The sequence below is a fragment of the Neolamprologus brichardi genome, chromosome 4, assembly GCF_056152115.1.
Source record: "Neolamprologus brichardi isolate AB-2024 chromosome 4, ASM5615211v1, whole genome shotgun sequence".
Taxonomy (NCBI): Eukaryota; Metazoa; Chordata; class Actinopteri; order Cichliformes; family Cichlidae; genus Neolamprologus; species Neolamprologus brichardi.
In genome coordinates this window covers 2,981,903-2,992,883 of record NC_142107.1, presented here as the reverse complement: position 1 = coordinate 2,992,883, position 10,981 = coordinate 2,981,903, and the positions used below count along the sequence as shown (strand labels likewise).

At 42.7% G+C, this 10,981-nt stretch overlaps 3 protein-coding genes across 4 annotated transcripts; 1 reads left to right on the top strand and 2 right to left on the bottom strand.

Moving 5' to 3' along the window:
- Positions 1–139: 139 nt before the first annotated feature.
- On the top strand, positions 140–2,018 carry ndufa6 (NADH:ubiquinone oxidoreductase subunit A6). Its single transcript, XM_006797934.2, has 3 exons — positions 140–297; positions 1,504–1,619; positions 1,786–2,018. The coding sequence occupies exons 1-3, from the start codon at positions 159–161 to the stop codon at positions 1,915–1,917; spliced, it is 387 nt and encodes a 128-aa protein (XP_006797997.1). The 5' UTR covers positions 140–158; the 3' UTR covers positions 1,918–2,018.
- Positions 2,019–2,461: 443 nt separating this feature from the next.
- On the bottom strand, positions 2,462–3,689 carry smdt1a (single-pass membrane protein with aspartate-rich tail 1a). Of its 2 annotated transcripts, none has more exons than XM_035910855.2 (3): positions 3,480–3,689; positions 3,195–3,360; positions 2,462–2,647 (listed from the first exon to the last, which is right to left on the bottom strand). In XM_035910855.2, exons 1-2 carry the CDS (start codon positions 3,633–3,635, stop codon positions 3,223–3,225), a joined length of 294 nt encoding a protein of 97 aa, XP_035766748.2. In that variant the 5' UTR covers positions 3,636–3,689; the 3' UTR covers positions 2,462–2,647; positions 3,195–3,222. The 2 variants fall into 2 exon arrangements, with proteins under 2 accessions (XP_035766748.2, XP_035766747.2); XM_035910854.2 differs by having other exon boundaries at positions 3,203–3,360; positions 3,480–3,688.
- A 116-nt stretch (positions 3,690–3,805) lies between these two features.
- On the bottom strand, positions 3,806–10,811 carry fam234b (family with sequence similarity 234 member B). The gene is made up of 13 exons (XM_006797933.2): positions 10,694–10,811; positions 8,942–9,490; positions 8,480–8,584; positions 7,685–7,852; positions 7,480–7,595; positions 7,138–7,288; positions 6,185–6,326; positions 5,813–6,013; positions 5,366–5,444; positions 5,073–5,240; positions 4,802–4,922; positions 4,479–4,699; positions 3,806–4,395 (listed from the first exon to the last, which is right to left on the bottom strand). The coding sequence occupies exons 1-13, from the start codon at positions 10,728–10,730 to the stop codon at positions 4,393–4,395; spliced, it is 2,061 nt and encodes a 686-aa protein (XP_006797996.2). The 5' UTR covers positions 10,731–10,811; the 3' UTR covers positions 3,806–4,392.
- Between the last annotated feature and the right edge of the window lie 170 nt (positions 10,812–10,981).

Here is a 10,981-nt window from a genome sequence, read left to right as displayed (position 1 = left end):
GTTGATATCCCTGAAGTTTAACAAATTTTGTGTTATTCTGTAATGAAGCGTTCCCTTCATTTTGTGAGCGGTGTCTTGAACCAGCCGTACCTCTAGGTGGCAGCAGAGCGCTTTCAGCGCTAATTTAATGAAACCGGAAAATAGCAACAGTAGCAGTTATGGCGTCCACAGCGGCGACCCGGACGGCAGCTGGTGCTGCTAAAGTCGTTAAACCGATTTTTAGCCGTGATTTGGACGAGGCTAAGCGCCGAGTCCGGGAGTTATACCGAGCATGGTACCGGGAGGTCCCCAACACAGGTAAGTCTGCCCCCTGTAGCGGGTAAACTGTGTGGAAGAAGGCGAGCGTCAAGGTCGCGTCTATGGAGCGGTGCAGAATAATTAACATTAGCTGCTAGCACAGAGGATCCTGAATATGACAACAATGTTTTAAAGACTCTCTCCTCTCTTCTGTCAGAGATGGTGATGTTTCCGTTTAATCTAAACTGTAAAGGGAAGTTCATGACTTCAAAGCAACCTTTAGATACTGACTAGCCAGCTAGAGTTCATTTTGGGCTCCAGGCAGATGAGGCTGCATCAAAGATTATGTACTCTGTACTTTATGTCCACACATTTTAACTTAAAATCATACAAACAAATAAAGAATCGATCAAAAAAAAAAGAGGTGCATATATTCGTGTTACGTTGTTGTGTGGGTTCATGCTTACAGAAGACTTGTTACTTTATTGAATATAATATGTAAAGCAGCTTCGTAACACCCGTAGTTAGCAAGAATTCCATGTTCAGCATTCACTTTGTTTTGGCTGCTAGCAGGTGGTTACTTACACGGTTACCCATCAGATCCTTTAAGAGGTTTATTTAAGGTGTACATCTAAGGGGTACATTAAATCTTCGGATTTTTAAAAGAACAATTTTCCTATATCCATATGCGGTGTAAAAATGTGAAACAGTACAAGTTTGGAATTAAAACAATGGTTGGGGAAATATATATTGTTTTATGTGCAGACTAGTACATAGTTAATTATGTATATTGTCTGATTACATGTTATATCGAGGAACACTGATGAGTAAATTATTAAATAGCATTAAGGGAGTAGGATTAAATAAATGTGTATTTCAGACCTTTTCGAACATGTAAATTGTTCGCTGTATAGATTTATTCCTTGCAACGTGATTCACAGTGCATTTTGTTATTACAATATTATTACTATTTACCTCTTCAAAATCAATTAATCAATTACAAACTGACAGTGATTTCCTCATGTTTAACACCCAAATGCTGATGGGACCTTTGATCTGATGCAGCAAAACAAATATATGGCATAATGATGATGATCAGTGGCAACTTTGCAAAAACAAAAACAGTAGGACAATTTTATTTCAAATAGCCGCTGTAGATTGATTTAATTCACGCAGCTGTAATAGTAACATTTAGGAATGATGTCCTGGATAAAGTGTGTGTAGCAGAACCAAAATGGCTCTCCGTTTGTGTCTGTTCCTCTGCAGTTGCAATGTTTCAGCTGGACATCACAACACGCCAAGGAAGAGACAAAGTTAGGGAGATGTTTGACAAGAACAAGCACATCACCGACCCCCGTGTGATCGACATGTTGGTCATTAAGGTAAAAGCAGCACCTGTGACAAGAAACAGTAAATATGATTTTTCTCAAGGCGGTGTCTCTTAGGGCTCTGAGTGCTGATTAAATCTAACTTACAGCCACACTGAGTTGTTTACTTCACGGTGTGTTGAGGTGTTCTCCATTTTTTGTGTGTGTGTGCTATTTAAAGGGGAAAATGGAACTTCAGGAAACGATCCACGTCTGGAAGCAGAAGACCCACATAATGCGCTATTTCTACGAGTCTGAAGAACCTCGCCCCACCGACTTCCTGTCCAAATTCTACCGGGGACACGACCAATGAACTGTACAGCTCTCGGCCTGCCCTGTGACCTGTTTTCTGGTTGTGTCCAATTTGACAGCTGTTTCTCTTTATTGTAAATATACACTTAACAATCACCTAAATATAGTCCAGTCTCTTTTTATTATTGATATTGTCACTTGGATCAATTAAAGCCATCAGCACACCATGACTGAACGTGCAGATGCTGTTGTGAGCGGGCTGTTTAAAACAATGTAAAGCTTTTTCACTGCAGACAGTAGGAAAAGCATGTGAAAGCTGAATCTTCATCATTATTATTGATTCCATCAGTTTTATTTATTTATTTTTATTTTTCCTGCTGCTATGAAAAGCTTTAATCTTGTATTTGGAAAATTGACATCTCCAGACTAAAACTGAGCCAAAAGCTCTAACAGTAAGAGGGACAAATAACATTTTACAGTCTGGATTCTGTCCTCCTTAAGAAGGTATAATCCATAAAACTGGACATGAAACAGCTCCTGGGAATAACTTAACAGCTTTGTTCCAAACAAGTTTCATATTTCATGCAATGAAGTGTTTTAAACAGTTGATAGAAAATTTAATTTTATTGAAATCATTGTGTTCTGGTGAATGACAAATACAGTACAATACGATCAGCCCGAGGCAGCAAAAACCCTGAATCTAGTGCAGAAAGACGCAACTCCGGGAAGGTGTTAATCTGCTGAGATGCTCACTGACGCTGGGCGGTGGTCATCGTCACACAATACACAATCTGTGAGGGGCAGAAAAAGTGTGGTGATTTATTTTTACACTATAAAGGCCTGTAAACGGTTACGTCTTAATATGAGAAGTTTAAGAACTGCTGCAAAAGCCTGAAGAAAAATAAAGGAGAAAGATGTGGTAAAAAAAAAAACTCCTGCATACAAGCTTCTAATGTGAGCGTAATGTTTTTATTATTACAGAGCTGAAGTTCTGAGCAGCAATCTTAAAGCCTGGTCAGCAACATCAAAGGGGGCCTATTGTACTGATTGGTGGCCCCTCACAAAGATTGTAAAATGACTATGTATTGATTTTCCTTCTTTTTGACTCACATGGATTACTCAGTGTTTTTCAAAAAAGTATCCATCACTATTATAGTACACATATATGACAGAAAACAAAGAATCTTAATAGGTACCTTTTAATGAAGCATGTTATTTTTTTTAATTGCAATGGTAACTCCCACATTTCAGTCTGTACTGAACAACACTACAACACAGACGGAGCAGGGAGCGTGCACTCTGCCACACGGTGACGCCCACAGCGACAGCCAGCGATACCTGCTAACCTGAAGCTTTCCAGACCCCCTCAATCATCGTCGTCGTCGTCCTCGGGGACGAAGATGTCGTGCTCCTCCAGGAGGGCGGCAAAGTTCTTGCTGATCTGCGTCCCCACATACAAGAAGGGTACCACTATCAGGCCGATCCGGATTAGGCCGAAGGGGGTCTGCTCCCCGGTGTCACACACCCCACCACAGAAACAACAACGTTATTTAACGGCGCTTGTGAGACTACACCTTCCGAGGATCTCCTGATTTCGTAACACTGCGTGCAAATGAGACTCACCTTTCTGGGTTTGGGGAGCATAGCACCAGACGAAGAGCACACGGCCGTCCGGCACGCTGTCACGGTGTTCCCCGGCACACTGGAGGGGGTCAGCGGGGATCTGCGGGGGGCTCTGAGGATAGACAGCCTGACGAGGCGACCGAGGGCCGACGCCATGTTTACAGCGTTTGACGATGCAGCGGCAATGCGGAAAACGAACCGGAGATGAATTGTGATGTGCAAGAAGAGGGCGGAAACAGCGCCCCCTTGTGGTGATTCAACAGCACAGCGTTTTCGTTTTTATTTTCCCGACTGCATTTCCCAAAGTTGAAATAAAACACGGAGGCTATACATTGCGCTTTACTTTGTCTTGCAGCTTACATTTAAATATCATAATCCTTAGCAAACAGCGGTTCATTCATCTTAAAAAGTTCAGACGGCAAAAAGGCAAATCAATAAATTACTGTACAGCATTAAATATTTACAGAACTCTTACTAACTAAAACATCAAGGAGCAGAAGAACAGTAATCATGACAAAATGCATTGAAATAGTGGACCGTAGCACACAGTAGATACTGGAATTACGAGAGATGCATGCTAGACATGCACTGTTCAAGTGTTAAGTTACTCTGCTGTTGTCAAGTGAAGAAACAACCAGGTAAAGATCAGACTTCCTAAATGTGACTTAAATTATTTAAAGAAAAAGTATCAATTAAAAAAAACAAAACAAAAACAGATGTCTTTCTCAAGTACCAGAAATGAAATTCGACTTTTGTTTGAATCAAACGTGATGTAAACAGCTTCGTGGATGAACTGTCGTCATCGTCCCGGTGCAGAGTCATCCGCAGCTTTTCGTCCCTTTCATCCTTACTCAAGTCCTTGTGGCTGTACCGCGTACTTGTGAGGCAGGGTCGTGGTAGCACAGCTGGCTCCTCACTACAGAGTTGAGAGAGATTCACTCGTCAAAATTAGCGACACTCCAGATCTGACTGTCCGCACCCTGCGATTCTCTTTCTCACCTGATGTCTGAAGGTCAGATGTCTGAAGAACTTGCTGACCTCACCGGGTTTAAGGGCTCCCGCGGTCTTGCTGCCATCTCCTATCCACACAGTTTGCCCTTTGGTGATAGCAGCTCTGAGGCTCACACACTTGACTATGTAAGTGCTGGGGACAGAGTTGGGCATGGTACTGGAGGACACTGTGATGTAGGATGCGTCTTTCTGATGGTCTTGGTAGCGCACTATCAGTGAGGAAGAGTGGTCATTCATTAAAAAAAGTACAGAGTACAGTACAGAGAGAGGCTCTGTTCTATGTTTCTTTTTAAAGGTACGGTGGCGATTACCTGCAGATGTGACTGCTGTGTCTGTGGTACTGGCGAGCTCCAGCAGGACTGTGGGATATGTAGGATGGAGCAGGTAGAGCTTTCGAATGAGAGGCTCTGCCACGGCAACACCCGGCGACACCTATAAACAGCCAGAGAGCACATTTAGCACAAAAGACTCCTTAACAGAGTCGAGCGCAATGGAGTAAAATGATCTTGTGCACCGGAGTCACAGATGGCTGCTCCTCCTGGGTTCTCATTAACCTAGCAATTCTATCTGAGGAAGACTTACGGTTGTCTTGGTAACATTCTTCTGTGCTTTGATTGGATCGCTGGCCCAGAACAGGAATGCGGATTGGCCTGTGGAAGTGGAGATTGCAGAAGTTTCTAAACGAAGATGGGGACACACGAACTCGGCGGCCCACAAACGGGTCCCGTTCGCCCCGTCGATGATTAATGTCTGAAAGACAAAGAAGAGGAGGAAAAACCACCAGTAAGATCGGAGCAGATGTTACATGTCAGCAAATACTTTTCAGCCCTGAGGGGGAAAAAAGCATGAAAGAACCTTTGGTTTGTTTGTTTTACCTTCATGACTCCATTTGATGAATGCTGAATGAAAAGATCGAGGATTCCATCACTATTGAAGTGTCCTGCCACTGGTTGACTGCGACATACAAATAAGTATTTTAGGAACCCATATTTTTCTAGTTTTCCAAAGGAAGGACAGATGTTTTGGTAGAATGTGATTTTTTTTTTAAAACAACAACAAAGATTGGGGCATGCAACTAAAATGAAGTCAGGGAAACCATATCTGACTGAGTGCTATTCTCTCTAATGATTTTGTATTAGTCACACGATTACCACACAGAAAGTTGCTAAAACAACAGTTACATGAAATATTGAAAACTTCAGACCACCTCATGGCAATAGTTAGGCGCCCCTCGCCAAAATATAATTTTCAAACACATCAGTTTGTTCAAACCTCACCTCAAGTGGTTGCTGCAGGGGGGGAAAAACCAAACAGGACTGTACCTTTGGCTGGAAGCTGTTTTGTAGGTCCATTTCTTTCGCAAATTCCTCTGCCGGAGCAGTAACTGTACGCTGCCTCCATACACCAGCACCCAGTCACTTCTGGTGGAGTTTAGGTTCGAAGCGGTGTCCAGGTTGTTGTGGTTTCTGCCAAAACCAGCCACAAGAGGGAGCAGGAACCTGGCCTGGTCATGGTCGCGTGGGCTAGAAAGGACACAACAAAGATCAGATTTTGACTTATTTTAGACAAAAACATATGATCTAGTAATCTGCTTTCTACTTTAGTGCCAGCTGGTTAAATGTATTTGGTATTTAACAAACAAAGAAGAGTTTGCACATTGAAAACAGATCTATGCATCAGTAGCAGACACCCACCTGTAAATTTGTATGATGGAAGAGAAATTGTCCTTCTTCATGCCCTCCCACCCCAAATCCTTCTTTCGAAGCGCCTGAGTTTCGGGCAGTTTTCCAGTGGCCTGAAAGTAGATGTCTCGCAGGGAGACGGCCTTCACATTACCTAAGGGAACACACGATGACACAAGGTCCTGTGAAACCACCATTAAAATAACTTCAAGGGTCACTTCAATAGTTCTTAAATGAGCTCCTCAGAATCAATTGTTGTTGTTGTTCAATAACTTTAGTATATTTAATGAAAATATGCTTAATTTTATCTGATTATTTTCCCAGTTAGAAAGCTGTGAATGTCCTTCAAGAAGCCCGGAGAACTACTTAAGGAAATCATAAGAAATCTGCCTAAGACAGATCAGGCTGTGTTGTAGAATAAAGGTGGTCATACCAAATTTTGACTTTCAAGCTGGTTAGAAAACTGTGTTTGCCTAATACAGGATTTCCGTGTGTTTGCACCTGTTTCTGATTTTGCTAGAAAAATATTATAATATGTATCGTTATAATCAAAACTCTTACAATATGAGCACACAGAAAAGCTCATGGGGTGATTCTTTTTGGAGCATTCTTTAAGTATTTAAGCAGTTAACCTCATGGTAGTGAATCTAAAAGGAGGAATGAAAGAATAGGAAAGAAAAATATTCCGCTCTTCTCCCCTCTGCTCTTCTTCCCTTTTCTGGGAGGCAGTGGGGAGGTAGAGCGTACAGCTCAATCTGGCGGAGAGGTGTTGGAAGCCAGATCGGGCCCCCCCTTCATCATAAGGGGGGGCCCGATCTGCCCTTCGTTGAGGCACACAACAATGTGTGTCGCTAATAAGTTTCTGAGCTGCCTTTCCTCATAACAGCCATCCCCCAAGATTTTCTCCATTTAAAGCAGTGCATTGTCAGGGATTGTAACATCTAGTCCTTTTACTGAAACTTCACCTAGACCAAACAGGATGTAGTATACTCCTTGTTGTGTCTCATATAGCCAGGGACCAATCAGCGTCCCTTGGGCTGTGACGTTGAAAGGCACAGCACGTCCGAGCAACGCTCCCGTCTCTCCAGAGATCAAAGTCAGAGAGAGATCAAATTTCTGAAAATACACAAAGCAGCAAAAAATAAATAAAAATACAAAGAAACTGTAAATTCTTCAGCTTGTGATGATTGTTAAATGAATTAGAATGAATGAATTGTGCTTACGTAAACACTACAAAAAAAATAATGCTTTGCAAACTGTAACATGCATCAATATAGCACATGAAGAAATAAGGGAGGCTGGCATACGTCATCCGCTGGCAGGGTGGCTACAAGCAGATCTGGGTGTGAGTCGCCCTGGAGGTCTGGAAGTAACACTGCCTGAGATTCAATGCTCTTAATTGATGATGACCACAGCTTCTTTCCTGTGGAGGGAAATGAAATATCTTTGAATGCTTAGAAATGAATACTTGCAGTTGATTAATTTTATTTACTTCTGCACAGCTGGTCCGACCTGTGGTGCCGTTGACAGCCATGATGTAGGATTTGCAGATGAGGAGGCACACGGGCGACGGCACGGTGCTGTACTGCAGACCACACTGGATGTACATCACAGCCTCTGACATGACTTTTTTCCACAGCACCTGGCCGCTGACGGCAGAAAGGGCCACTGCACTGTAAACTGGGATGAAGCGCATACACCATGTATAAATATCAAAGAGGTTACAGAGAGAGAAAGCACACAGAGTCATCTTCATTGACTTTTTGCTGCCAGCGGTAGTGAAACACTGCACAAATTGTATGGAATAATGAAGGACTACATCCAAATTCTTCAACATCACCTCAAATCAACAGCTAGACGACTGAAACTCAAATGCAGTTCAGTGTTCCAAGAGGTCAATGATCCCAAACACACATCAAAACCAGTTTTGAAATGGATAAAACAGGTTAACATTAGGCTTCATGACGTCCCAACCTCAAATCTACTGTCGACTACACTTAAAAACCCGGGTCCATGGTTGGAAACCAACCAATTTAAAGGAACGCCACCAGTTCTGCAGAAGCCAATCAGAATGATGCCAGAAGCAAAATAAATATACACTTGTGCACACGGTTCGTTTTTTTTAAAAGTAATTAAAGATGTGTGCTGTACAATTATTCCAGCCTGGAAAAAGAAGAGTTCAAAGAAACCACTGAAAGCCCAACATTACCATGACAATAATGCTCATGATGAGTAAGTAAACTTCTGATCACAGCTGTGGATGGGTACAGGCATGAGGCTGCAAAGATATTTACATATCGCACATACTTTGTGTGGTGTGGGTCTCGTTGGTCGATTCGGTAACACCCAAGAACACATCCTCCACTGAATCACCATCAACATCCCACAGTGCCAGCGCGGGTGGCGTGACACCTAAAAAAAGAAAAGAAAAGAAAAAAACATGAACACCACCCACTAACAGAAGCAATGTTTAATGTGTAAACAGAGCATGTGATGGGTAGAAAGATGTTTCACAAGCCTGTGTAATGACAGGTGTAAAATTACAGGGTTAGGCACTTTGTCTAGCCTCGACGACTCCTGAGTAAGCCTTATTATCGTGGCACCACTCACTTTAGATATCAGCAGAGGAGAGCGAGATCTTATCAAAAGCACTGGCTGTTTATTTTTCCTAGTTTACTCTGGAGCTAACTACAGGCCTACTAATCTGTATGCTATGTTACATGATGGGCATTAATAAAAGAGTCCCTAAATGTGCATTAATGTTCTTACCTCCTGTCCCTCCTAGTGCTTTCTCCCACTGCAGCCTCTTTTCCAGGTCTCCCTTCTGGCATGGAATCAGGAATGCACAGAGCAGCACAACCACTGTGGCACACACCAGAGGCACCAGAAAAAACGCACTTCGGATAGCGTTCTTCACCCTCAGCCTTTTTTGTTCATCAGAACTGTGAAGCCCTAGCCCAGCACCCCCCATTGCTCCAGGGCCCCCTCTGTCCTCCCTCTTCCTCTCTCCGTCCGAGTCCCTGTGGCTCCAGTACTGCACTCCCTTCATGTCATTCCTGTCCTGCCTGGATTTGCTGGGGAGTTGCTCCCTCCACTCGTCCTCCTCTTCGTCCTCGTCCTCGTCTTGCGCCCCGTCTTCCGCGCCGACAAATCTTCCAGATCGGCCGCCGCGCAGCTTGGAAGACCCCGTGCCCAGGCAGCTATCCCTCCCGAGACCATTTCGGGGGTAGTTGAGCACAAGGTCATCCTCTTCGCTCTCGTCATCACTATCTGCTTGGGTGAGAGGGTCATACTCCCCGAGCTCCGAGCCCTTTTTCCCTGCAAAGACACACAGAAACTGCTCATTAGGAGTACACTGGTTTGAACATGACAGACAGATTCAGACAAATGCTACAAAACTGAACAGACAGCTCTTCACAGTACAAAAGAATAATGACCCAAAGCAAACTGCAAAAACAACCCGAGTTTCTCAACACAAAGAAATTAGATATTATTCAATAGTGGAGTCAATCACCTGATCTAAACACAATGAAGCAACTATAGAGGAGCTAACAAAACTGAAATCAGAGACCCACAAAACAAGCAGCGACCAAACGTGGCTGCAGTAAAGGCGCGACAGAGCATCTCAATGGAGAAAACAGCATTTTGTGAGTTTTAGACCTCAGGCAAATAGTGACTACAAAGGATTTTCATGCAAGTATTAAAAACTATACTTATATTTAAACGTTAATATATAATATACAATAATTTTGAGCCTCGGATGTTTGATTACACCACTTTACTACCATACTGTAGAGGTGGGCAGAGGCAAAACTAGAAAAATAGTGGATCTAACTATATTCCTGTATTTTGAGGCATTTTTTTGATTGTAGCATCCCTATTGCACAATAATACACTTAAAACAACAATAAAAAATACAAATAGTAATAACACGATGACGTTAGCTTGGTTATTTTATTTCATCAATGCTTGTCAGCATTTTTTTCACATTACAGATTTCTTTAATTAAATAGAAATACCATTAGAAGAAAGAATGGAAAGAAGAACAGAATAGAATAGAAATAGAATAGAAATAGTATTACCGTAATACAGGCAATGATGGACATCACTGTTTCCAGTAGGATATTGTCGCCAGGTCTGAGCTTGTATAATGTATTTGTCATGAAAAATGTTTTTTATGGTGAACTGTCTAACAGCAGGTTGTTAACATTAGCGAGCAGCTAGCCGTCGTTCAGCACCACCACACAGCGCCGTCAACGTGCCGCTCTGACGCTGCACTACACAAACAGAAAAACTGCGGCCATCTGATTTGACTAGGATTAAAAAATTGGCACGAGAAATTGGCAGAGATAAAACGGAAAACCTGACAACTGCGTATGACAAGCCAGTAAAATTAAATGACTTCGCTACATTGAGAAGGCTGAGAAGCGAGATAGGAGAGCACAGACTATCAATGAAGCTAAGCTCCGTTACGTCTGCACATTGGTCTGATAAATAATATAAATCAGTGCGGCATCTTACCGGGCAGTTTGAGGGCACGGGACAGCGCTGCAGCCATTTCTCCTCTAACAGAGCCGACGTGAGGCAGCAGTGATGTACGAACCCACAGACCCACCGAACCAACGGTTTGGCTCTGCGCCAGACCATTTGCATCATGGGACTTGTAGTTTATGAGGAACTCTTGTTTTGCGACGTCTGTAACTGTACCTATATATTTATAAACAGTGGAAAAACATCATGGACATTGACTACATGCTAAATTTGAAATCATCACATCATTTTTTTAACGATATAATTACCCTATAGATG